Here is a 27,736-nt window from a genome sequence, read left to right as displayed (position 1 = left end):
AGCCCCACTGCGTCAAGAACCAGAATCGGAATAAATCACTCACGGAGACACTCCAATGAAGACACAGACCACATTGTCGTTGTTGAACTGCACCAACATCCATGTTCGTATCAGTGATGTTTCCAAATTGTCCATTGGAGCCTACTTGAAGCTAATGCTTCACCATAAAATTATAAACTGACGTCAATCAATGCGATCGCCTGGAACCAAACGTAAATAGCTGTGCGATATTAGCTCGTTTGGTGCTCACATTACGGCTTGCCTGGAAAGGCTTTCCCTCACCGTTGTCCGCAGCTTCCAATGTGATGGATGGCACTTGCCACCAATCACTCTCTCACATTGTTCGTTGGCCTCAAAGGGCACAAAGCACCTCATTAATAAACCTCTGTGATTAATTTCCATCTCTCCCTCCCGTGTCCCTTGCCTTGTCGTCTTTACAAAGAGACACCCTCCTCATTAGCCAAGTGCGATACGATGCCAAGGGATGATATTAAGGACTACTGTTGACATTGAAAAGAAATTAATGTTACCGTGGCAGAATTTCTCATCCGTTGACAGATTATGACTTAAAGCTCGTCTTAATGCTACCCGGGATAATTTATTTTTATCGGACCAAATTAATTGTTTTCAGCCATTGTCTTGTTTTTGCATTCTTCAAATGTATCAAATTTAAAATCAGATCAGTTCATAAAAATGTGACAAGGTAGACCTTAGATGATAAAATGTTTATCATAAGCAGGCAAAGACAACGTTGGTGGGAATAAACAATTTTATTAAGTTATGTTTTAGAAAAATCCAACACAAATTCACAAACAATGATTACCATGCACAATTTTAGTATACAAGACAAAACAGTTACTTTTCAATATGAAAATCCAAATCTACACGTCAGTATCTCACAGAGATCGTTGATTAATACAGCAGTATTAGGCTGAAGGAGACACACTATATAAGAGTAATAAGGTTGTGTTGTGTGGCCATAGTTGAAAAATATATGCAAATATTTACACTGTAGGAAATAACACTTTCAAGCAACAAACACTTCAACAATTTCATCCTTGTGGAAACAAATTGATTTGCTGCGTTTAGAAATCAGGACACTTTCTGTTGATGCGTGGAATCACCTTCTGGAGTAAGGCCTACTACAAAGTTTTGCACGACGATACTGACGACACAAAATAAATCATAACGTTTCCAGCTGAACGCACTTCACCCCAAAACAGTAAAACACAGGATAACATGATTGCCTCTGTGTTATGTATGGGAAATAGATAATCTATACATCTACCTATAAATTTAATTGGATCCAGATGGTTTTGATTTTGAGTAAAAATAAATCAAATAATTCAGGTAATTCCACTAATCCTACTACTAGGCATGACTGTGTGATATTTTCCCAAAAAATAAAATCACCAGTCGCGTGGCGATATACCAAAACAGAGAACTGTAGAATACTACTATATTTTCCGCACTATAAGGCGCATCGGATTATAAGGCGCACCTTCAATGAATGGCCCGTTTTAAAACTTTGTCCATATATAAGATATATACATTTGGCCCGCAGGCCGGACTTTGGACACGCCTGCTGTAGTGGCTCGATATTGGTCCATATATAAGGCGCACCTGATTATAAGGCGCACTGTCGGCTTTTGAGAAAATTGGAGGTTTTTAGGTACGCATTATAGTGCGGAAAATACGATACATCAAAACCTTAGAGGTGGTGAATATTTACCTTGTCCGTAAACCATTTCTTGATAAGGTCAGTGTACCGGGCAATGAAACACACTGTAACACTGTACTTGAAACACCCAGTCAACAATTTCACCAATGAATTTTTTGTGTCCAAATATGTATGGTTTTAAAAATAGTTAGCGCAACTGTGATGGACAGCAATCCAATAGCGACTGTGTTTGAAAATGTATTTACAACAATCAATAAATAAGAAAACCGGTAAATCACTGCACTATCACTATTTGAAAAAAAGTTTTGAGAAAACATTTATTGTATAATAAACAGCGCGCACTCGCACACACAAACGTGATATGAGTCAGGTAGTGAAGCGGTGATGGACATCATTGACGGCAACATAAGAGAATGAGAACATTAAGAAGGCCATCAATCACCCAGGTAACTCAAAAATGACATCTATAAGAACAGAACAGAAAAATCAATATTCCATTGACTAACAAGCAGGCTGCCTCATGAAAGCAGTCGGGCGGCCGACAGGTCAGGCCCGATTATGTCGGCCTTTTTGGACTTTTATGGGGCTCGTGAGCTCTGCGCACCTGTTCAGATCGCAAAATGGGGACATGCAGTCACCTTGCATCAGCTGCTTGTGCTAGTCTTTGAATTTGAGTGGTAGGAGAGTGCAAAACTACGGATGCTAACAACCTCCAAGCTGATGACTGTGCGCAGACCCACGTTCAGCAAAGGCACGGCGATGTCTAGCACTTGCATGGGTTGTTCCGCATCCATACGTCCCTCTTTGTCCTTTCTCGCTATTTATTCTGGTTAATAGTAAAGACGCAGTCATGCCTTTTGCTCCAATTGCAGGCAGGGCAATGTTAGCGCTGTTGTCGTCATGGCCCAACATTTTATTTACCGTATTTTCCGCACTATAAGGCGCATTGGATTATAAGGCGCACCTTCAATGAACGGCCCGTTTTAAAACTTCGTCCATATATAAGATATATACATTTGGCCCGCGGGCCGAACCGTGGACACGCCTGCTGTAGTGGCTCAATATTGGTCCATATATAAGGCGCACCTGATTATAAGGCGCACTGTCGGCTTTTGAGAAAATTGGAGGTTTTTAGGTGCGCCTTATAGTGCGGAAAATACTATAAGGTTATTAATAATAATTAAGGTTGGTTAATAATTATAATCAATAACCAAATTGACATCGTCACTACAATTTCAAAGCATGTATTTTTCCACCTGATCATGATAATTTTGTGAGCAAAAGCGGATGAGGACTTTTCTGCAATGTGCAGTCTGAGCAACGGAAAGAACTTTTAAGTTTGAGCTCAAGTGAAGGCACTGTCAATGGTATCGTCCATGTTGAGCCCTGGGCCAGGCAATCATCGATGTTGTGAAATACAGAACTTACTGTAGGTCATCTAAAAGTGAAAGAAGAATACATATGGGCTTTGTCTGACATGGTAGCACATGCCTCTGTGAAAGCCAACCTTTTCACCAGACCGAGAAAGCCGAGTACGATGGACATTTATTATTTAAGGTTTATGAGATGGGGAGAAAGTCGCAACATCTTTCACGGTATTGTAGAGAAAGGCCTGGGGGCACACGAGTCTGTAGCTGGACAGAAGATTGATTCTTATTTTAGGATGCAGAATCGTGTTGGTGTGGGGCATAGCTGATCAATTCGTAATACAATTGCAATCAAAAAGTGGTCATCTTTCAACGATTCAATAGGTCTCCTTTTTCATTAAATCGACTTTAAGGCAATTATATATTTTACAGACACTTTGGACAAGTCATGTCAATGTCACAACCTTGCAAATGAAACAGCGTGGTGGCACTTACAACTCCAAATGAACTCTTGGACGGTATCATGCACTCAAATTGTTACGTCTCGACTGATATGTACTCCGTAACAGTTGCACCTTTTTCAAGGATTCCCCAAGGCCTATTGCCGAACCCTGGGCCCTCCAGTGGAGGGATAACATTCGGACAGGCAGATCCAAGGGGCTGTCGGGAGTACTGGAGCTTCTGATTAGACATCACCAGATAAAGCAGAGCAGTGCACTGATGAGTGTTGCGGAGAGGTCGAATGGGTTCAGACAGTTTGCCCCTGAGCCTCGTGCTCCCATACCTGGAATGAAAACACACGTACAAGAAAGGTAGGAAACTTTTAATAGATTTCGAAGAAGTCATTGCAAAACATTACATCGAGTTACCTTGTGATATATAAAAAAGGTTCCCTTGACTGGACTTGCCTCCAAGCACAATCAGCACTATAATAAAGTAGCTGCAAGCATTTCTTTCTACTACCCCAAGAGTTGAACTGTTTGTGGTCTTTATTTTAATTACAAATTCCTCTACTGGCAAACTCACCAAGGCTAGTAGCTTGTATTTCGTACGTGATAGTAGACTGACATTTTCACGGCACAACAAAATGGTGTCTCTGAAGGCCCCATAATTGTTGCGTGACATCAGATTACTGGAAGACTGGAGAACATTGATTTGGCCTTAGCTTGGTGGCGATGTTTGCCGGTCAGCTATTTCCGCCTTCCATGTGTTGTGGATTGCAGCAAAAGCTTACGCAAGCAAACGTCGAACGGCAACAGCCGCGTATGAGATACTTACAAAGTAGGAGACGCCATTCATTTTCAGACTTGTTATTTTTTGCACTTCTTGGTTTATGTGTGACAGTACAAGCTTGAGCCATCCCATAGCGCTCCACAGAAACAGTGGAGTCCAAATGTAATGTTCAAATATTCACACACATTCTATTCTTAGTCTGAAGGGATAGTGCAAGCAAGAAGGTAGTGTGAACTCACTTAATTTGTGAATGTGGATGGGTTCACTGCCAGCACCTTCGCCGCCCTCACTCGTGGCCTTGATCTGAATGAGATAGTTGTCATTGCTGGATAGGCTGAGCTCCATGGAGGTCTTATTGGTGACAAAATAGTTCATATCGTTATGACGGTGCCTTTTCAGCAGCACCTAGAGCAGAGGGGAGTCAGAAATGAAAGTTAGATGAAAGCAAAGTAAGGCAAAGGTCTTGACAATCTTTCCCGGGGAAACGAGACCTACCACGTATCCAGTGACTTTTGACTCTTTCTCCAAGGCTACAACAGGATCCCATTGCAGTGAGAGCGTGGAGCCAATCATGGACCATTGGACGTTGAGAGGAGCCCGATCAGGAGCTGGATAATGATCAGTCTGTGTTATATCGCTCTTTGTACAATTTTAATTTCAGAAAATCTGACATTTCAGCTGTGTCAAACACAATATATCATGATTCAGATAAAATTCAAATTTGGATGGATGAAAGATGGACTATTTTTTATCTCTCGAGAAACCTGAAGTCACCAAATTGGTGGCCATATCAATTGAGAACTATAAAGGAATATATGCAGCACACACACTTACGTGGTTTCTTTGTGGTAATGTTGATCGGCACCGATTGTGGCCCAGGGCCAGCCGTATTGCAGGCGGACACTGCAAGATAGTAGGCTGTATTCGCATTCAGCCCCGTGATGTTGACAACCGTGTCGTTTCCCGAGATGCGTACTTTGCCAACAGTGTCGGGCTTGGTGTCGTCCTCCCAGTACATGACCTGTTAAATGAGCAAAGCCCAGACGGATTTTATTAAATCTATGCATTACTAAATTTATATTCAATTTTGTAAGCTATTGTTACCTAAATTCTGATCAAAAATAAAATCAGAAAAAATGTCTCTCTTAGCGGTTATAAGAACAAATGTAGACTTCTGGAAGCTTGAAAGAAAAATGATAACTTCAAGAGTCATTTACTTGTATTACGTGACAATAAAAAAATAGCATCATTGAATAATAAAATTGAGATGTGAAGCCCTCCTTAGGGATGCTTACAGCTCACATTTATTTAATCTATTAAAGCTGTGTGATCATTGCTGGATTGCAGTATCTCGTAATTGCGTGGGTCGTACTGTAATAGGTAATTAAACTACACAGCTATTCGAAGCCGTTCTAATTAAACGATGAATATCACACGTACGATTCACATCTTTGGATCCCTGCTGTTTGCGCTACATTAAGATTCAGGGTTGAAAAATTTTTGAGAGCTGTAAAAATGCTCAGTGCTACAAGGACAATGTGTTCAGTGCTGTGGCATCTGGAGATATTTGTAACCTGGCCCCAGAGGTGACAAACATTGAAAGAAAGAAAGAAAGAAAGAAAGAAAGAAAGAAAGAAAGAAAGAAAGAAAGAAAGAAAGAAAGAAAGAAAGAAAGAATAAAACAACTGAGCCTTATTTGCATTCTTGAAATGTTGAAGGATCTTGGTTGTTCACAGGGTAGCCTTGTTTGTATTATTAATTATATTAACAAAACATGGTTTAAACCAGGGGTTTTCAACTGGTTTTGTCTAAGGTACCATCATTATTAACACGAACCGACCCCTGCTTTCGCGGAATATTATTTTATTTTGCACCGGAGAAGGATAGACTTATACAGGCTATTTATTTGTATCTGTCTGTCTATTTTGGGAAACTCAGCGATGTGCATTTGACATAATTCGGATGGCTAAATGATTTACAAAATTAACTGGAAAATAAACCAAGTCTAAATTGACTAGAGGATTGAACCCACCAGCTTCAAGGTTGAAGTCTATCACTCTATAACGAGACAATTAAGTGTCACGTCTCGTCCCCAACTGCTCCACCATGTGTCTGTTGTCTTGGTTTCTGTCTGTGTGCTCGCCCCTCCCCTCCTGTGTGCCCATGATCAGTGTGATTATTCCCACCTGCCTCTCGTTACCTGTCGTGTATATAAGTCCTGTCTGCCCCTCACTCCCGGTCGGATCATTGGTTGTGGTCGTTCGATGTTGGATTTATGTTATGTGTTCATGTCATGATGTCTTTTTGGTTCCTCTTCCTGTTGTTGGTAATGTCACCCTGTCTTTTTGTTTCCCGTCTTTTTGGTCAGGCTCGTTGTTAGGTTTTGTTAAGTCATGTCAGTTGCCGAGTCTGTTAGTTTGCCTTTTTTGAGTTCACCAATAAACCCTGGTCCAAGCTGCACTTGGTCGTCCTGCTCCATGCTCCACCTGACCGTGACATTAAGTCTAAATAATAAATCTATTTAATTTTTAAAAATGTTACAATTATTTTCCATTCCCAATTTCGCGGACCGCCTGCAATACCGTCACGGATCACGAGAAGGCCGTGGCCCACCGGTTGACAATCCCTGGTTTTAACTATATCAAGACAAAATACTGCAAGTTCTACCATACCTCATACCCAAGAACTCTTTCAGGAATTGCTGGAACAGGTTCCCAGATCACTTCCATTTGCGTCGCAGACACAATCCTCGGCACAACCCTCTTCGGGGCTACACTGGGGACTGCCGAAAGAGAGCACATAGTGAGAATCTGTGGGGCTCAGCATCTCACATACTAACTGCAGAAAGAGCAGCGAAAGGAGCCGTCGTTTCACAGAAAAGCTATTTGCCCGGCTCTTTTAATGGGATCTGTAACTGGCGTCAGGGAATAACTGCTGCCCTGCAAATTCAATTAACACTATACCTCCCTGACAGCACACCGCGGTGAGTGTCTGCTTGGATTTCCCATAATCTACCAGCATTATCTCCCAGTTTGAGTGGGTAAGGAAACAACAGCAGCGTAGAAATCATCCGAACATTAGCATTCAAGGTCAAGTTGTTAAGAGATAGCATCTCATTACTGATTGGCTGTTGGTGAATACTCTACCATCCTCTGCTGAATACACAGTGGCGATGGAGCTGAAGGGCCCCTCCCCTCGGTTGTTGAAAGCTCCCACTTTCACATCAAACGGGGAAAACGCCGGGATGGTGTCATTGTGGAAAACGTAACGCGCAACGCCGGGCGTGGAGATGATGGCTCGTGTCCAAGTCACAGTGCCGGCGGGCCTGAGGGCCACGATATAACCGAAGCCCTCGCCGTTCTGCAATTCCTCGGACACAGGCTGGGAGCAAAACACAAAACTACAGCGATATTAAAATGCATACAGATAGAGAAACAGACAGAGCCTTTTCTGTGCTGTGCTTCCACAAATATGGGACTGCTGAGAACACTTTGTGAGCAGCCTCGTATTTCCCTGTGATGGTAGTCCATTGAAAGCAAATGCTCTCCGTCCGTGCATTTGGAGGGCGAAATGGCACTCTGAGGCTACGGGGAAGGGCGATGGCTCATGAAATTGTACAGCTCAATCTGCACGATTAAGCAAAGCTATTTCTAAGCGATGGCAAGAACGGTAAAATGTGACAGATGACTTACCTCCCATGTTATCACTAATTCAGACTTTGTGCCGCCTCCACCTCCGATATCAGTGGGGGCTGTATCAGGAACTGAAGGCGGGAAAGCCCATAAGGGAGCAATTAGAAGACAGTTGCCCAAACACAACAAAGTCAACTGAAGCTCAAAACAGGCTGCCTGCAGACACTTATTTTTTTAACTTACATATCCGTCACAGCATGTAAACCATACCATGTCTTGGTCGTGAATGTTCACAAAATGTGACTATTATCTCAACTTTCATGAAATGAAGTATTCGTGTCTGACAACAATCTGTGGCTTTTCGAGAGAAGGTCATCCACATTCAAGTAATTTTGAGATTTTCTATTTTTGCTTCCGCGAATGAGATTAATTTTCAATGACGGTGACTTCGTCGAATGTTTTATTTCGAACATTAAAAAAAAAGAAAAAAAAGGAAATACAAGAAAAAAGTAAAATACAGAAAATGATAACTCAATAGTACAATAGAACATAAACTCATATTTGTTCGAAAAGGAGTAGAAAGAAGCCACAGATTTAGTTTCAGCCTACTCTATATGAGACGATGTTTTAGCTGTTTTCACATGGTGCCAAATTGGTACCTGTTAAGGGTTATGTACTGAAATTAACAAACATGCTGTTTTGGGGGTCCCCTGAAAGGTGATAATTTTGGAGGATTCCGCCCTTTGACACACACAATTCAGATCAGTCATCTGATAGTGGATGGCATCATAAAACAAGCTTGTTGTAACCAAATATTAAAACCAGATTTTATCATTATTTAATCATTAATCTAATCGAAATAAATCAAATATGTTGGCGTTAGCCTTCTCAACAATACAGGAATGAGTGAGAATAGCCCACCCCCCCACACACACATCCTTCCCAGTGAAGTAGGTCAGCATGAGACCATTGTGATTGTTTTGACTTACTGGTGTCCTCTGTCCTGGTTTTGGCTGAGGCTGGACTGGGTTCTCCAAGGCCCACATTATTGCGTGCCACTACTCTGAACTCATACTCCACCCAAGCGTTGAGCCCCACCACCGTCGCAGTCAGTGTGTTGCCATTTACGACTTCAGGCACTGCAATTCAACAATGAAGAACAGGAATTCTATGAAGACTATGAATCATGAATAAAAAAGACTATGGATCATTATTTTGTGATTGTAAAGTAATTTGTGGCGTCTGAAGTTGAAATAAAAAAGATAAAATGGAGAATGATTTGATTTGGATTAGAAATCTGACATGATGCATTAATGGTGCGCCTTATAGTCCAGTGCGGCTTATAGTCAGGAAAATACGGTAAAGTGAAAACAGAAATTTGTTTTCAAATACATTATAAATGTTTGAAGGTAATGACATGTAAAGATTGAGATTTTAAACGAATGAAAGGTCCTTCATAAGTCTAGCATGCGAGTGGGTGATGTTTGCTGATACCCGTCTCAACGGCCTGCCAGCCCACAGTGAATGGCGTCCGACCCTGGATGATGTAACCGGTGATGGGGCTGCCGTTGTCCCTTCCGGGAGTCCAGGAGAGCTGTGCCGTGCTATCTGTGATTTCCTCCACCGTCACTGCGTCTGGAGGGCTCGGCGGACCTAAATCAATGAGACAACGATCGGGGTGAGCCCCCCCTCTCGTTCCAAGAAACCCTCCCATCAAACTCATCAAGGCCACCATGCTAAGTTTAATTAAGCGCCCCGTCCTTGATGTGTGCATGAAGGGACTTGTTGTGTATAATGCGCTGGCACTAAATGGATTTAGCGGAAAGCAAAAGAGATATTGAATGAGGATCGTTGATTAGAAAATGGATGAGGTACGAGGGAACGGCAAAGACCCAAATAAGGAGGACGGTGAGAGCGTGCTCGTTGTCCTCTGCGGTGTGACACCGCTGTTGTTGTTTGATGCGCTGCTCCATTATTCAAATGTTTTGCCTGATATTCCGCCGATGTGTAAATGAACCAATTAGGCTCATTTTTTATGATAAACATTACCTCCTCAAAGCACCTGGGACAGCTATTAAGGTTTATTAAGGGCATGAATAGCAATGTGAATCGCTCGAGATAGCACACACAAGCACATATCAATGAGGCAACCTCAGCCGGGCCTCGAGTCACACATGCAGGCGCGTGTTTGTTTTTTTTTCCTCTACCCGCAACACATACATAATGTATAAAGAAACGAGGGTGCATCCGTTTTGCCATGCAAGCCTCGGGAATTTCCCGCCAAGCATCCTTGTATCATTCAAAATCGAACAAATAAAATGCAGTCAAGGGCGGTTACCTTTAACAACCAGAACGGCGGAAGTGGATAGATTCTCAACCTCGGTGTCAATAACGCAGACGTACTTGCCACCGTGGTTCAGTTGAATGTTACGAATCATCAAATCCCCCGATACAGTCTAGAAAGGAATATGAATATTGAACATGAGTTGAGAAAGAGATTAGGGTTGATTTCATCATTCCGTTTTTGGTGAGGGTACGCTTTAACATTTATGACACTTCTGCGGGGACCACCAATGTTTTCATCTTTTCAAACAACAACAGCAGACATGGCAGCTGTAGACAGCACACATAAAGCTATTGGCGAGCCTTCGGGCTTTATCCCACCACGCAGCTTCTCGTATCCACAAACAGCTACAAGCTCCACACAGGAAACACAAAACAAACACAAGATAGTCTTAATTAGCTCGTAATTGCAGAAGCAAGATAAGAGTAGAGTGGAACTGCATGATATAATGACGTACTCTTTGGTTCGCTTTTATATTCCAGTTTTACACGTATTGTGTCCTCATTGTGATGCATCATCTTGCAGAAGCATATCAGTCCGGGGTTAAAAAAAAACATGCTTGTTGCTCTGAATGGGAGTCACCCGGGGGTGAGCCCATTATGGAACCTGACTATTCATATCAGACGTCATCAGCCCAGGCGGGGGACATCAGACATGCATCCACTCTTGAAGAAATGCCACGATAACCACGAGAGCCGAGGAGAATAGTTGTGGACTGAATCTACATCTCCGTTTTTCATCTCATCCTTTTCCAACGGGTTCAGTCTTAAAAGTCAGTGGCCACCTGGCTAACCTGAGAGCGAGTGGCTGAAAGCAAGGCATCTCTGCCTTGGCACGAGGCAAGAGAGACAGATTTGCTTTAATTATGTAAATGAATTCACCAGAAGCTGTTGAGCTAGAGTCTGGCAACTTCTCTGGACAGGAGCAACATGAAACCGTTACGATTATCTCATTACATGCCCGTGCCGAATTCCATGTCAATAATAATTGTCACTGAAATTCACACCGATATCATCTTGGCAATTCCACAGAATTGTGTGGGGTAGCAACATTTTGGTTGTGCATGAACCCAACACACACTGTACTGTACGTAGTGAGTGAGCCAGGAAGCTCATTACTGAAACCCTTTTGGAGCTCAAGATCTATAAATAGATATGCAAATTCAATTATTGCAAAGGAAGAAGATAAGATACTAATCGTATGAGGGACGGAAAGACTATCGTATGTTAAGGATGGAAAGCATGATTGATATTGAGGAAGGAAGCAGTTAAACGCCAGATTCTTCTAATTGTTCTTATGTTCTTATGAAGCAAGGAAATTACACAATGGAAACTTCCTTCAACGACCACAGTTGCCTGGGTATTATTCACATCTTGGTAATCCTCCAGGGGGCTGCTGAGCAGACCCCTCGCACACTCCACTGTATGTCCAAATTGATCTCGGAATCGCCTGAAAGTATCTAAGTTTAATACTCGGGCTGACTCACCCCGCCCACTCTCTCAAAATGATCGCTGTCTTGCTGGAAGTCGATGAGCTGGCCATTAAATGCCCATGAGAAAGAGACATCCAGAGCCGGATCGCAGGCGATCTGGCACGGCAACACGATGCTCTCGCCAACAATAATCTCAATGTTTGGTGGTTTCACAATAATTCGGGTTGGCTCTGAAGAAGGGAGACATTGAAAACGTGTTATTGATGCCGAGGGCTGCCTTTTAAGACTACTGTGACTACGACAGAAATCATAATGTATAGTTTGAAAAAATAGACACATATATAAAACAACCGATGGTCAGTCTGTAGATGAATGGTTTTTTCAACTTACCCGTAACGAGCAGCCTTCCAGTAGTGCTTGCCGACCCAAATTGATTCTTAGCAATGCAGGTATAGCTGGCAGCATCACTTCTGGTTACGTTAGTAATCTTTAACGTTCCACTGGAAAATAGCGTAATTCTGTGGAGCAAAGATCAGTCAGATTTTTATCATAAATAATCAGACAGAAGAACAACAAAATAAATTAGGCACTGTTTGATAGTCTTGAGTTCCTACATGGATTTTATATTCAGTCAAGATGCTGCTGAAACTCAAAGCCGTTGTCTCTGCAAGCTCTGTGATGATAAACCTCACAGTCTATTTGCATGTCTCGATAAAGCACAACACAATTCCGTTTCTAATTACAGGTGCAATAGCTTCACTCCAACTTTCCGATACTCTAATCTACAAGCGGCTGACATGCATCTTCAGCACCAACTCAATTTGCTTATCTTGTTGACTATTAGTGATGCTTTGACGGACTTTCTATCCTCATCACACATACAGAGCGATTTTTAAATCACGTAGTCTCGTCAAGAAATTTTCGAAGGCCGCCTTGCTCTTCCCCATTTCTCATTCCTCATTAACTTTCTAGTTTTCCTCATTAGTGCCTTCCTTATGCATCTGCACAAATGCCAACCTTACCAGGGTTGTGAATGGAATCTGCAAGGGAGAGCCGTTGTTACCTTACCTTTCATTTCTCTGCAGCATCTCGTTGTCCTTTTTCCACAGGCTAATTGCCGGGGGCGAGGCTTGGGGCTTGCATTCAAGGGTGACTTCGCTACCTAAGCGAGCTTTTAGAAGGGCCTTTAATGGGCTTTTGGAGAAACTGGGAGGTGATGCTGCGTGGGAGAGAAGGGGGGGGGGGAGGGATTAAATGTGTTATTGCCAAAAAAATAAAAAAGGGACAACAAACCTGTCCAGATCAGCCATACAGTATGAATATGGAGAGACAGAAAAGCGATCGAGACATCAGGCCGGCATAGAAGCACTCAGTCAGATGAAAGTCATCCTTGTAAATAAATCATTACGTCATCGATATTCACGCGTTCCTTGTCGTATGCAAATCAATAAGATGAAACGACTGAGACGAATACGAGACACTGCTATGGATTCATGTTTAGCCGGAGCTGTCCATAAAATGAGTGTGCAGACTGATTGCAGAAGCAAGACGTGGCTGCCTGGTGTTTTTTTTTTTTTAAATCTCAGAAGATGATCAAATACACAGACAGATAAGAAGCATAAAAGTACCAGGAAGGAGGTACGCTTACCTAACACCATTAGTTGGGCAGAGGAATAAATAACACCGTGTTTGTTTTCAGCTACACACTGATACATTCCCGAATCTGACAGGTTTAACGCAGCTATGGACAAGGCCCCATTTTCGATTTGCACCCGGCCCTGCAGAGAAAAAAACAAACAGTTGAGCATATCCCTTGCAATGCCAGTCTTTTATCTCCGAAGGCACAAAAGCAATTACTTGTGCACCATAAGGAGAGCAAGTCAGCAGGAAAGAAAAAATAAAGGCCTAAGGAGCCCTGTGGCACTCCACGTATGTTCACATTGGAACGCATGAGGACACAGTCACAAAAATTGCTCCTCTGCAGTCTCATGATACATTATGACATGCTGGAAAGTAATTTGTGGTTGTTGTAGGTTGAGGTTAATGTGACTGACTGATGCCATGGACTAATTTGACATGATTACCCTCCACTCAGCAGTGACATGTGATTAGGGGGTATCACCATCCATTTTTTTTTTAGTACAGCACAGCTTCATGCAAATCAATTATACTCATATTTTCAAATAGCCTAAATGTCAATGACTCACATAAGACAGCAAACAATCACATTCATTACAAACTGCGTTTATACGGGCAGGAGAATCCCCCTCAGTTTTATTACCTCTGTGATCAAGTGGTCTCCATTCTTTAGCCAGCTGTATGACGGTTTTGGCTTCCCATTAGCTTTACATTCCCAGAAGAGCTTTTGCTGGATGGACAGAACTGTGTCGGCCATTGTCTGAAACCACTGAGGTTTAGCTTGAAAGAAAAGAAAGGATTAACTTGTCAAACATGTGTTTACGGTATCAGGCACTGGATTAGTGTGACATCAAAAATCAAAAAGCTGTAAAAGCGGACACGTCGTTGTTTTGTCTGGTTGACTCAGGATAAAAATAGCATGACTATTGTGTTGATGAAGTTATTTCGTGAATAACAAAGCTCAACCATGAATGTTTTGGTGAGCAAACAGGTGAAGAAGTGTTGCAGACTAAAGACAAGAAGTGGCGTGTTTACTGACCGTGGAAAGAAATGCGACCTCGTGCGGCATTTTTGCCCCGTCGGTTTTCCGCAACGCACTCGTACGTTCCTGCATCATCCTGCTGAAAATTTGGTATTTCCAGAACAGCGTTGGAGTTTTTCATTTTTACTTTACTTGGGAAAGGGACACCACTTGTTCTTCTCCAGTTTATTTCTGGGACAGGGCTGAAGAAGAAGAGAAAAATGTGACAACGGTTTGTTATGGGGATTAAAATCTACAGTGCTATGTTCTCACCAAACCAATATGACAAGAGTACAAGATCATATCAGCTTTTAAAAACTTTAAAAAGAACTTAAACATATGAATGAATACGAAAAGGAATAATGTGATGCAAATGTCTGTCAGAGCCACAATATTGCTGACTTACTTTCCAAGAGCAAAACATTCCAGTTTCACTAGTGATTCCTTGGCAGCTGGCACTGAGTCAGGGAAATGAACTTCTATTTTAGGTTCATATTCTCCCATTACTCCTATGAAAGGGAGAACATTTTGACATCAATAATGAACTGCGGCCATGGCACACACACTGAATCAAAAAGAGCGCAGAGACCCCAGGGGGCAGCAAATAAAATCATTATGCCTGCAGAGTATAACTGACCACAGCGGGTATGGTAACTGAAAATAAAAAAAAGCCGACTTATGAAAGATTTAAAGAACGTATTAAGAAAATTCCTGCTTAGTAAAGATCTAAGCCCTATAAAGACATGATTTATGACTATATTGATATTCTTCTCACGGGAGCAGCACAGAAACTTTGCTCTAGATTTTTCTAATCTGTTACTTTAGATTAATTCGACGGGCTGTGGTTATCTGATGATACTGTGGGTAACCAATAAGCTAGTGAAACCAAATTGTTGCAATTACCGTCATTTCTTAGGACCAGTGGCGTCGGAGAGCTTAGCACATTCTCCTTGGTGATGGTGTTGTTCACCACACAGGTGTAGTTGCCCACATCCGAGGGTTCGACTTTGGCTATGTACAGACTTCCCGTCTCCTGTGAGACGAAGCGACGGCTGTCTTGTTGGACAAAGTGGGGATATTGATTGAAGATCCATGCAAAAGTCAGCTCTGAAAAACAAAGGAAAAGCAGTAAATTGTACGCTCCATTGACTTTTTCAGCGTTTTGTACAGCCGCATTTCCACCATATGTTTCAGCTCAGTGAAAGGATAAACCCAAATCTTATTTGCCTCTGTGATGCTAAATAAATATATATTTCAGAGAAAGTCACAATGAAGAAATCTTAAGGGGTAAAGACTAGGTCTGTGTCGTCTTCCACTTCTGAGGTAAAAGGTTATGAGTCAAAACTGGTATGGAATAACTGTCAATCATCTGTCATCTCAAGCTCAGACTTAAAGGTAAGTCTACGTTCCCACCTGGTTACAGTTAAATAGACACAAAGATCCTTCGAAGCTGGCAAGCAGGTGTCACATATTGTTCACACTTCGCAGAACCTGCAGTAAAACGATGTGACCGCTCCACTTGACAGAACCTGCGTTGATGTGACCGTTCCACTCCATGAGTGAAACTAGCCTGGATAGATAAATCTGATGATTTATTTGCAATGGTCACCCATTTTGAGCTTGAAGTACTGTTAGAAATTAATTTGATGGCTCTACAATCGACCGGGTCGATTCTTCATTGTGCAACAATTGGTGCCTGATAAGACTTGATCGTTTCGATTCCCCGCTGCATCAGCCCACAGTGTGCTAACTACGGTTTGCCGGTGTCACCTAAAGTTTACGCTCATGTGGCTTCTTTCAAAACCCGAAAGAAAAGGAGCAAGCCACGACCAACAAAGGAAAGCAGGAGCGAGCTCCCCCAGCTTGCCTTTCATTCATTTTCTGAAAATGTGAGAATACAGACGAGAGCTTAGGTTACAGCAGGCAACTGCGCATCCGACTGTGTCGGAGAAGAAAGCTGTCAAACTGTATTTCACACGGGCTACTCTGGCCCATTATCCCGCAGACCAGCTGTACAATGCAGCCTTCTACAACCGCTTTACTTGTGTGGGAAATTTCGGTTCCAATCTGCAAGCTACTGTAGGAAGGGAGAGGCAAACTCACCATTGTTCGTGCTGCTCAGATGCCCACACAGAGGTAAAAATAAAATCTTTATTTGGGGTGTCATTTAATAAAATATTCGTTGGCCTTTTCATCTAAAAACCATTTGCCTTTCTGTGACGTCTTATAGCGGGCTCGCACCAGAAGGCCGAACAGCCTGGCTTGACAAATCCAGGACAAGAAAATCGGTTAACGAATTGCATTGTCGACAGCTTTGTGAGAATGGGCGGGTCACAATTAAGAACAAAAATGATTGACGATGCTTGCAACAATGTCCGTTAACCAAAATCAAGTGGACTGTTCTACAACAAACATGAACAGGGATGAATTTATGCAGATAGAAAATTACCAGGGCTAAAAATAACTTGGAAAAGGTTACAGCAAATTACCTCCGGAATGCGCCGGCGGGCCACATAAGAGGACCACTCCTTGACCTTCTCGAACATTGACCGTACTTCTCACCGTTTGCGTTTTGAAGTTATGGAGATCTGAGGAAATAAGGTCAAATTAGATTCGGATGGCAGCTCGGAAACCCAAAATCACTGACGGTATTGGACTATCTGTTGGGGATCATGTGCTTTCCCTCCCCAGCTTTCACTTATTCACTGAGGCATGTATTTGATGTTATGCTTTGAGCCATGGGACTTTAATAGGACATCATTGGTTGCCCTGGGACATCTCCTGACAGCCTGTAATGCTTTGAAAGCATCTGGAGTGCTGATGAAAGCGATAGATAGCGCCCGATGACGTTGACTGTTTTGCACAAGGAAAAGATTAGGCAGCGTACGGACTGAACAAACACTTGGGAGCATGCATGACAAATGAGTTTGCGCTGCCAGCAGCCATAAGTGGCATCATTATTAAATGTGGTGTAATCCTGCACTTAAAAGCATTCGCTTCCCCGTCCATACTTGCAGCACAAGTTAACGAGCGCTTTCTGTCGGACAAAACCGAAACCCGGGATGATAAAGCACCTCTGACTTGATGAGCGATGGAGGTAAGCTGCTGCTGTCCGTTCTCTAATCTCCCCGCACCCTCCGGCTAACAGACCGGTGTAAACCTTCCAAACATAAACAAAAGAAAGTCCGTGTGACCGATAAGGGAAATTAAGAGGGAGAAGATTATGGCGAGAAGTGGGACGGAGCATCGCTGAGATTAATGAGCAGGCCTCTGATGAACCCGGTGGAATCAAACAGTGCCAAGTCACGACAGGACGGCGGGGGTCACGGGAGGAGAGGGCTGACTTGAAATCCAGACAAAGGTGACTTCCTTGTGATCTCAGCGGGGCTGCCGTGATGAGTTCATCACTTTTATTCATTCACGAGCAATAGCTGAGATTCACGCACCCAGCTGATTGCAGATGCGTGCCACGAATACAAATTATCGGGAGAACATCACAAAGACTTTCAGGCTTAATCCAACCCAAACAATAGAAACAATTATTGATTCAAACTAAATTTCATTTTTAAGGAGGATTAGAAGTGAACGGATAATTTATCATCAACATCTAAAAGGTGCTGAATGCAAATTTCTTTGCACTATTGGAGCTTTGGCTCTCGAAAAAAGAGCTCCAAAGGACACCGGCGAGAAAGCAGGTGCAGCGTTTCTATCTATATAGGGACTTTGTCCTCATTACACCGAGAAAGTGCATCAACCCGACTGATCTCTGAGACCTCCCTCAGCGTACATTTGGCAGACAATAAATGTCAAGCAGCATCGCTCTTCAGCTAGCCCCCGCATGTAAGATTCATTACGGGCCTGTATGGATAACGGCACGACAGCTCGTGAGAGGAAGCTAAAGGGTCTTCATCCTTGGGACATAATCAATAGTCAGAGATCTTGATCAAGAGGAGAGTGCTTCCTTTGCAGGAAGAGAGGATCCCACTTCACGGCCTGACTTTCCTTGATGGAAGAAAAACCTTCAAACTTATAAGACGTGTTGAATCTACGGAAAAAGTGACTGATATTCACGTAATCAACAAACTGGTGTTGCTCTCCTTTAAAATGTGAATCACAGCACCTTCCTGATTACTTGGCAAAATATGTGTCGGTTTAGATTGAGCACTGAAGCACTAATTAAAATCAATGCTGTTTCGAAGCTACTCTTCCCACAGCGTTTGTTGCATCTGGCATTTCATTCAATTACTATCAAGCCAGCTAAAATCTGTTCCGAGGCATCTAAATAATAAATTAGGAAATACCTGCACTGGAAAGGCATGACGGACCTCTAAGTACTCACATGCAAATTGGATGCTGGCCTTGCGGCTCAGGACGGTGCCTCGAGTGTTGAAGGCTTTACACTGGTACATGCCGCTGTCTTGGTCCTTGTCCAGGTTGCTAATGATCAGGCTGCCCCCAGACATGCGACGCCGGTAGTCATTCTCCAGATCAATGAGTGTTCCGTTTAGTGACCAACTGTAAAAAACGCAAACACAATCAGTTGCTGAGCCCCCGGGAGATGCGCACTCAGTATTTATCACAAAGATCGATATCTCGCTCGGCCCACATCTAAAAGATGTTGGGGGAGGGTTGTAGCTTCTTTTTGGTGTGAGGAATACTTATGGTTTTAAGTTTTACAACTATTGGGATATTTTTTTTTTAATCTATATGATCCCTTTCACCCTTTCTCGACTACCGTTCATGTAAAAACGCAGATCACATTGCAGTTGTTCAACGGCGGTTTAAGAAAAATGAAATACATTTTTATTTTATTCTTTTAGTCAAGCTAACAAGCAGTTGGAATGATGCTTCACACTGACTTAAAACCAATCAACGCTCGCCGGGTTTCCCGCCTGACCGCCGCCGACAAGACACGACCGTCTTCCATCTTCATTACGATTCATCTAAAAATCTGCGGCAGTCACAAATCCCACCAATTTATTCCAGTGACAATGTTACTTTTGAAAGTCACAGTTTAAAAAAGATGCTTCAAAACACATTTACATTTTGATACCTTGAATTTGACTCCATATTTTCTGCTGTATTTCTACCATAGTCTTTTTGTTTGTGAGCTGGAAGACCAGAAGAGAGATTTCAAAGGTGCAAGCATTCCTTTTCATAATTTGGCGAACTTCAACAAAAAAGTCAGTGAGCACTTAAAAGTATGCGAACCTTCGAAATCAAACAGAATACGTTGTAGCTACGTCTTATTTTCTTTGAGCTGCACTGTCGGCGCGGGCAGATGTGAGCCTCCCCGCTGACCTGAGCGTAACCTTGACTTTCACATACATTTTGCATGAAGTATCATCAAAACGACCGGGAACTCTAATGTAGCACTGTCTCATCTACATTTCCTTTCGGCCAGACATCCACAGAGACCTCACATGCCATACACACACACAAAGAATCTTCCTTTTTTTTCTCAGAAATGATCATTGCTGCTCTATGAAAAATAATTGACGCTAAATCTAAGGCGATAGTAATTCCTGAAAAGGAATAATGTATTCACAATAATGCCTGCAGATCAGGCTTTGTGCACTTTGACTAATGTTGAAATATTGCATTGTTAGAACCAGGTGAAGCAGGTTAATTGCAAATAAAACTCACCTAAAAGTTGGTCATTGAGTGCGAGATTCAATCCATTGCATGCACAGTCAGGCGTATAAAAAAATATATTCATTTCCACTCAGCATGGACATAGGTTTCTCGGGAACATCTGGCTTTCACTGACCTCTGCTCCAGATTGTTATTGCAATCCTGAGTGCAATGATGCATACCTGCTACTACATCTTCAGCGACATTACTGCATTGCTTAATCATCTCGGCAGACTGAATGATGTGACAGTGATTTGATAACAAACAACGCTTGAGCTACTTTTATTGACGTACGCGTTTGCAAAGGTGAGCGTATACTGAGGCTGTATGGCAAATAGTCATATCGTAATACATCGAATGATATTGCGTGGATAAATGCAGACTTTCGTCTCAAAGGATCACGGCTTATATAATTCTAGTGGCTATGTTTTCCGCCCAAGTGCTGTGACTGAATTCCGAACAAACATCTTCATCTTTACACACCCTCACTTGTAATTATGCTTGGTGCAGAGCCATAAACACAGCCAAAGCCATAAATCTGCTTGAAGTCACATTCCATGATAGGAGACCATCCAGTGTTTTTTTTTTTTTTTTTTTTTCTCCCCCAATCACTGCTGTGTCCTTGATCTTGTGTTACAGCAGATTCATAGTAAACACAGTGACAGGTGTATTCATAAAGCCCAGCTTGCAGGTCGGGAATGTGCTGCATGGTTTCACCGGACTATTTATCAAACCAGACTCTGTCAGTGCTCCTCTCCGTACACTCGCAGGGACCCACAATGGCAGGGAAAGGAGCTTAGATGGTGATGGAGTGAAGATTCTTAACACCTTGCAACTAAATTGAACGTCCAACATCTAATCAAATCTAATTTGCAGCAACATTGTCACATTTCATAAGTAGAGGTAAGCAGAGCTGCAGTTTTTCCGTGTTTTCAGTCCTCCTACACGTTTGATGTTTTCTTTCAGCGCAACATTGCTCATGTATTTTTGTGTTTAAAGAAATGCCACTCAGTACACCCGCTCTCCCGCTAGCCATGCATTAAGATGGTGCTGACCCAGCACCGAAACAGAATCCACCACAACATGGCCGCCAGGTCATTTAAGGCGGACTCCCGTTGCTGAAAACGTGCTGCAAAGTAGACGAACGAACCCTTTTCTCCAGAACATATATAATTAGTTCATGTTGGCGACATAGTTATTCATGAAGTTAACCTCAGTACGTTATATCGTCGGTCTTGTGGGGACACAAGTTGCAAAGAACCCAAGACGAATCGTGAGGAGCACAGAGCAGATTTTGTGGGGCAGGTGAATTTGATGGGGTCATTTATTTACCTGTACTGTGGGGGTGGGCTCCCTTCTGCTTCACACGTAATGGTAGCCTGCCGGTTGGGGGAGTTGATCGGCAAAATGAGGTCAAGTGGTTCCGTCCTCAATCTCGGCCCTTGAAATATGACATCGTCTGTAAAGGCTGCAGACAAAGACAGAAGTTGCACAAAGACTGAGAGGACAATAGTGACTGCATCTTTTTCTGTTTGCTTTTCCTTCATTTATTCTATTGCTTTTTTGAACCTAGTTGGTTTTTCTAAGAGGGAATGCGCCAGGACTATTCCCATGGTGCAGTGTGTATATTATTTGCTTATCTTGCAGCGAGCAAAATGCATCCCGCTTATCTTGGGCTTTAACTGCACATGCAGACATATTTGCCTCCACAGTATCACCCGGCTTCAAAACGAAAATGCAAATGATTACAAATGTTGGCAATAACTCATACGCCGCTTCCAATACCATGAAAAGTCTACACGAGGTAGATAGAATGTGTCGTTTGTGTAGCATGCGGGCACCACACGAATAAGCACAGTAAAACAATAGCAAAGACGAAGGTTGAGGACTGATGAAGAGGAATGTCGCCCTAAAAAATAATTCCTTGTAAGCAATAGAGTAGATAAAGCAGAGTCAGATAATATATTTCAGACTCAGCGTGCACATAACTAAGGGCTGTATGGGTGAACTCATCTTTCAGAGCTTCAAAGGTAAGCAAGTGGAACAAAATCTGGAATCAAATGAAGGCAGAGCCAACAGGCGGCCAGAGTTGAACTAATTGGTGCTGGAGACACTGCAGCATGTGCCTTGGACACATGACTTGTAGTCAATCAGGGATAGGAATGTCACCGCTCCATGCCTGTGTGAGTGTAAATAAATAAATGTATAGCCCTCCAGAGGAGAATAAGTCATCAAAAAAAAAATCTCCCGGAACAATGAAAATCAAATGGAATTTCCACGTCGTTTGAAACCAGCTTGTTATTTTGTGCTGGTCCCAAATGACCACAAGGGCAGCGTTGAATCGAGCTTCAATGACTGGTGATATTCATTGCATGGTTCCTGATAATGATCTGGACAGTCCACCAAGAGCATTGGTGATTGGACTCTCAGTTGTTGCTGACAGCTTTCTGCTGACGTGGGTGAGCACAGCCCTCCCGGGAGTGTGAAGGACATCAGACTGTATTTCTATCCTGGCATTGGAGATGTCTTGGGGTTGTTTACAGATGCACTAATTGGATTTCTACCTTATTAGGAATTTTATATTCAATGTCGGCATTATAAAATAAGATTTTTAATTGGAAAATCGACTTCAGAGATTGCACCTCCAACTCCGCTGAAAAAATAATCATCAAGTTGTTTTGAGGTGTGATAAACAATGGCAACAAGGACACCAATGAGTTGAAATCTCTTACCTGCAAGGCATCCTGTGAGTGATAGCAGAACAATTTGTTTCCATGGGAACATCATTTTTTTGTTGCAGAAGGCTAATGGGACTCTTATCCAATTACTTGTGAATGGACTTCTCTCCTTGTGACTTGAAGAGTTTTAATCTGAAGGGAAGCAATTATATATAATTAAAAGATGACATTTGAATATAAATACAGTACAACGAGCATAACAAAAAATGATGATAGTCCTGAAAAAGGAGTTATTTGGAAGTCAAAACATGGGGAGAGAGTCTAGAAGAAGCCGGAAGCTACATCGCGGGAAGTAAAAGGAAATATCGGGGGTGCAAAGCGTTAGTGCAATTTTCAGGTGGCACTGAAGAAGAAACAGCTGCTTAATGGGTACGTTTTCTTCCACTATGCTTGTTTCTCATCCTGCCTAACAAGCTCATATCTCCGGCTTAAAAGAGAAGTGAGGAAGGGAATGAATGACCTCAAAAGAGACTTACTCTCTCCCTATTTGACTATTAATAGGAGCTGGCAGTCTGTGTATACCAGCACTCTGCAAAACGCCACTTCATACTCCAACAAAGAGTTTGCTGTTCAAGGCAGAGCAAGCAAACTCTATTCATGTGCTCTCAGTCTTTATATTTGCAATAATTCGAAAATAAACATTTGTCCATCATGTTAAAAGCAATTTGAGAAGACTCACGTTGGTTCGGATTGTATAAATGAATGGCTTACTCAGAGTCTATCCGTGACGGACTGGAGGGGGTTGTGCCTGCTGAGGTCCAGAGACTCAAAGGCCTGCAATGGTTTCAGCTCACGGTTTACGGCGGATGCCAGAACTTCGCCTCTGTTCTGTTAAGGTTTTCTATAGTTGAAAGGTGGAGGCGGGACTGCACATTTGTGCACCAGAGAGAGCCAAATGAAGCTCTGGATCAAGAGTCAGCATTCACGTGAGGTACGAGGGGGACATACTGGCACCCACAGTAAATATTCTAAACACATTAAATCGTGTTATTGCTCTGGCCTTTGGGTGGAATCCAAAATAAATCCACAATTGGGCGAATTCCAAATTGCTCCTGACTCGATTGCCAAAAATATTCAATAGAAAATAATAAAAAATATTTGCACTGGAGACTCAATGAATATTTTAAACCAATACATCAACTTTTAATGACTTTACAGAATTTGTTTTGATTTCCACTTTTTCGTTTTCAATTTACAGTCAATCTGCCAGATCAACCAGATCCCACCCGCCAATCAATGACCTAAATAGCCCCAAAGTTTTCTCCAGTGGAAGCGCTTGGGACCTTGACGACTGTAATTGTGGTATCGGTAGCACAGAAGGGGCTTTGCTCAAGCTCTGACCTACATCACAGCAAGTGGAAACCGATATGCCTCTCAGGATTAAGAAACCGACCCAAGCCGCCGTCCTTACAACACAACCCGGTTGTGGTGATTAACCCTGGGCTATTTTGGGAACTCCTCAAATAGACCTAAAATGCCGTCAGTCGCATTTTTGACATGAGAAGGCCGTCACTGTCATAAAAAGCAGAACAAGGAGGAAACAAGAAGAGTTCCATCATAATTGACTGGCCGGTGCTATTGTAAGTAAGCCGCTGGAAATGGTTCCGAGTGTGACGTGAAGGCAGTCACAGCAAGAGTGGATTTGCTGTATTTCCAAATTTCGCCACTCTAAAAAGCCATCGCATTGAATTTCACGCTTCCGGATTCTACCACACACAAACGCTCTGTATTAACTGCCTCTCGATGGGCTCCGACGCCGTTTCCTAACCCAGCCGTTCCAAAAGCTTCAAGTTTGAGTAGGGGAAAAGCTCCCGGAATGAATTTGGCTGCAAGTTTCTTGTTTTGTTGTTTTCAGTGGCACAGTGTCTCTGCTGATTTGACACATTGGTGGAGAAAATGTGTTGTTAGATCGCTTGGTAGAAAGAGGCCGACCGGCTTTGATGAAAGCTCTTTCAATTTCAATATCAACATTTGACTATTTTTGAACACGAATGAATAATGTCAGACTGAATAGATTTTTTTCTGCTTAAGTCTAAAAATGATCAAAACAGTTTTTTTTTAGTTGAGGGATGCAGGTAAACAAATATAATTTGACATGATGAGAAAGAAATATAAAGACGCATTACGGACTTCACAGTTTTTTTAATTCCCTGAAAACGTACAATTTGAAATTCAAGAAAAACAACAATCCCTTTTTAGCATGAACACCTATTTAATTCAAGAGCTTCCATTGTATGAATTAAAAACTGTTTTCGTATTATTTTGTCTAGCTGTATTTGTTTAAGAAGACACATTTATATAAAATGCAAAATTATACCTTCATGAAGAACTGCAAAAGCGGGTTGGTAATACAATTTACGTTTCTCTTAACCCTGGATTGACTGAGATCTAATTTATTTCCCCCACTTTCAAATATATACCGCTGAGCACCAAATTGCTGTACAGAATGAAATGAGTCATTCTGTATTCACCATTGCAGAAGCGTCACTTCATTGGTGTGATTGGTTGAAAGGCATCCCGGGAGATGACTCGAGGATTAATAGGCCCGTTGTTGTTGGTTAGCGACATCTTCGGAACCCTCCAGGGTAGCATTGTTGCAAAGGAATGTATTAATGGCGTCAGAAGAGGATGATGTTTCTAGCAGAGCTGCATTTCGATTGCATGCGAGTCAACACAATGTTGAACCTCAAAAGGTTCAATGCATATCATTTCAGGACTCCGTTTCCAATGACTTATGTCTCTCAACGCATGCAGCTTGGAAGACAAGCTTCCACCAGTGAGAGCTGCCAAGCACAGCCGCTTTGCCTACGAATGAAGATTCCCAAGCAGTCGTGCACTGATGCCTCCTAATTGACTCTGACTGAAGACCTGCACAGCAGCCCATTTCACATAATCCAGTGAGGACGGAAAAATAACTGAAGCGATTAACAAATAAAGGCGGGCTTTAATGTCTGTATTTCACCACTTAGGCTAACTTCAGCAGAACCTTGATGAAAAGAAAAGCCGAGAAGTAATTGTGAGGTATTGATTGTGCCGTGCTTTTAAAATGCACGAAGGTTTTCTTGAATTAATTTGCAGAATAGGCTTGCTGGTTAAAGGTTTAACCGACGTGACACATTATCGAGTACGTGATAACCACTAAGAGCTTTACAGTGATTTTTTTTTTCATCCTGCGAGAAAGCATTATATGGACGGCCAATGTGAAAGAATGTCTGGTGTGTGAAAATTAAATGAGGTATGATTAGTGTGGTAAAAAGGCAGAATATACAGTTTGAGTGAGTAGATGGCTGAGTGTGCATTTTCAATGTGCGATTAACCGATTCACACAAAGACACTGGCCCGTGTGTGTCCCTCCTGCGTTGAGTGTGCCTGCAACCCTCAGCTGCCGCTTGACACCCAGAATGGGAGTGAGCGCACTTAAAAGACAGAGAAGCAGTGATCCGTTTCGCAACCCCATCATCAGCCGGGCACATCCCCAGACCTTCATCTCAGATAGTGCTGGCGCAAACACATGACTGGCAGTCAAGGATGACCAACAAGAAACATACAGGGTGCCTTTAACACCATCCTCCCGTGCTATCTTGGTGTAGTTTTAGAAAATCATTTTATAGTTTTAAAACAAACTCAAACCGAGCTGGCTGGAAAAGTGCTGTCAGGCCCTGTGGGGACGGGGGGAGGGAGGCACTTTGGAATCTAACTGCTGCAAATTCAAATTTCTAGAGCCCCTGACAGTCATGTCCCCGTAGAATCATCATCACTTTTCAGCCCCCTCGCAGCATCTCTGACTGGCTGCAATGCATCTTTGCCATTGATACTCTGCCAAATAATTTTGAACGCAAATTATGCTATGAAAAGTCATTCCTGCATTGCCACGCTGGATTTTGCTGGGCTATGGAATAATTTGCTGCATGGCTTCAAAGACATGTTTCACCGCCCATTTAGCTGCTGCTTGATATTCTCAAATTATGTGCAAAGAGCTATAAATAAACATGGAGAAGGATTATAATCCCTTCTGAATAATGTAATACTTTGACGATGCAGATTTTTCATCAGGTCTGGGTTAAACGTTAGTAGGTAAATATTTAGATTTTGAGAGTAATTTATAGTCCAGCTGACTTGTGCTGAGTGTTTAATATCACAGGAGCAACTGAAACAAAAATGCTCTGCAATGGAGAATCTAATTTGTGATCAAGCACAGAAGATATATTGGGTAAACAGTGTGTCTAAAAACAAAGAAAGTTGTAAGCTTGCCTTTGGTCCTGCTGCTCTCTGTCTGCGTGATTGAGCAGCGTGGTACCATATGGAATGTGTGCTGGATGAGGGAAATGAGCCCCATCCATTCAAGTCCCAGTAGGACTATCCAAAGCATTTGAGACTTGTCTAGAAACGCATTCATCAGCATCGAGCATGAGTGGCCACTATCAACATGCATAAATCGATGCCCCTTCCCCTGATTTAAGAACGTTTTATTAACATATCTTCACCGGGTCATGCTGGAAACATTTATTTGCTTACGTTAATAAATTAAGATGAAATACCTGTAATTTTATTTCAATACAAATTGAACTTGTCTTTTCCCACCCAAACGTGTAATGCATCAAATTAAAGCCGGCAAATCGATACTTACTTCTTTTTGGATGCTTTTCTTTTTCTGAAACTGCTTTAATTGTAATTCCAATGTCCGCTAGTGCGCTGAAAACATTTGCTTGGCTGTAAACCCGAAGATGTAATCCCGTGCGCTCTTCACTTTCCTGTTCCCTGTAGGTGCGCGTCCACCTCCACAAATCCCCCACACGCCGCGATTCCACAGTCTGTGGGTGCTAAAGCGCAGTTTAGCGGGGTGTTCCTCGATCCTCTCCCCCAATTGTCTCACCACGAGATAGGCTGCCAGCAAGCAGGGAGGACAGCGGTGCCACTGAGCGGCGATTCTCGATGTGCGCATCCCACGACGGGATCTGCTCTCTTTGTGCGCGGCGCACAAACATGCGCCCACTGGTGACGCGTGGAAATGCGCTG

General features: G+C 42.5%; 1 protein-coding gene across 1 annotated transcript; it reads right to left on the bottom strand.

The window, feature by feature from the left end:
• Positions 1–751: 751 nt before the first annotated feature.
• On the bottom strand, positions 752–27,736 carry cntn3b (contactin 3b). Its single transcript, XM_049733757.2, has 23 exons — positions 27,348–27,736; positions 22,715–22,852; positions 21,315–21,450; positions 18,688–18,863; positions 16,838–16,936; positions 15,252–15,455; positions 14,755–14,857; positions 14,367–14,551; positions 13,971–14,107; positions 13,338–13,467; positions 12,758–12,908; positions 12,080–12,207; positions 11,744–11,919; positions 10,252–10,369; positions 9,408–9,566; positions 8,903–9,052; positions 7,974–8,044; positions 7,428–7,662; positions 6,954–7,063; positions 5,116–5,302; positions 4,777–4,889; positions 4,521–4,686; positions 752–3,832 (listed from the first exon to the last, which is right to left on the bottom strand). The coding sequence occupies exons 2-23, from the start codon at positions 22,767–22,769 to the stop codon at positions 3,741–3,743; spliced, it is 3,081 nt and encodes a 1,026-aa protein (XP_049589714.1). The 5' UTR covers positions 22,770–22,852; positions 27,348–27,736; the 3' UTR covers positions 752–3,740.

Source organism: Syngnathus scovelli, chromosome 11 (genome assembly GCF_024217435.2).
Source record: "Syngnathus scovelli strain Florida chromosome 11, RoL_Ssco_1.2, whole genome shotgun sequence".
NCBI classification, from domain to species: Eukaryota; Metazoa; Chordata; class Actinopteri; order Syngnathiformes; family Syngnathidae; genus Syngnathus; species Syngnathus scovelli.
This window is presented reverse-complemented; position numbering and strand designations above follow the sequence as displayed.

Coding starts and splice junctions, on each gene's coding strand:
- cntn3b (XM_049733757.2), bottom strand. CDS start 22,769: ATGATGTTCCCATGGAAACAAATTGTTCTGCTATCACTCACAGGATGC. Junction 9,567..10,251: donor CGCCGTTCTGGTTGTTAAAG/GTAACCGCCCTT, acceptor TCATTGATTTAG/GTCCGCCGAGCCCTCCAGAC. Junction 4,890..5,115: donor CATTACCACAAAGAAACCAC/GTAAGTGTGTGT, acceptor ATCATTATCCAG/CTCCTGATCGGGCTCCTCTC.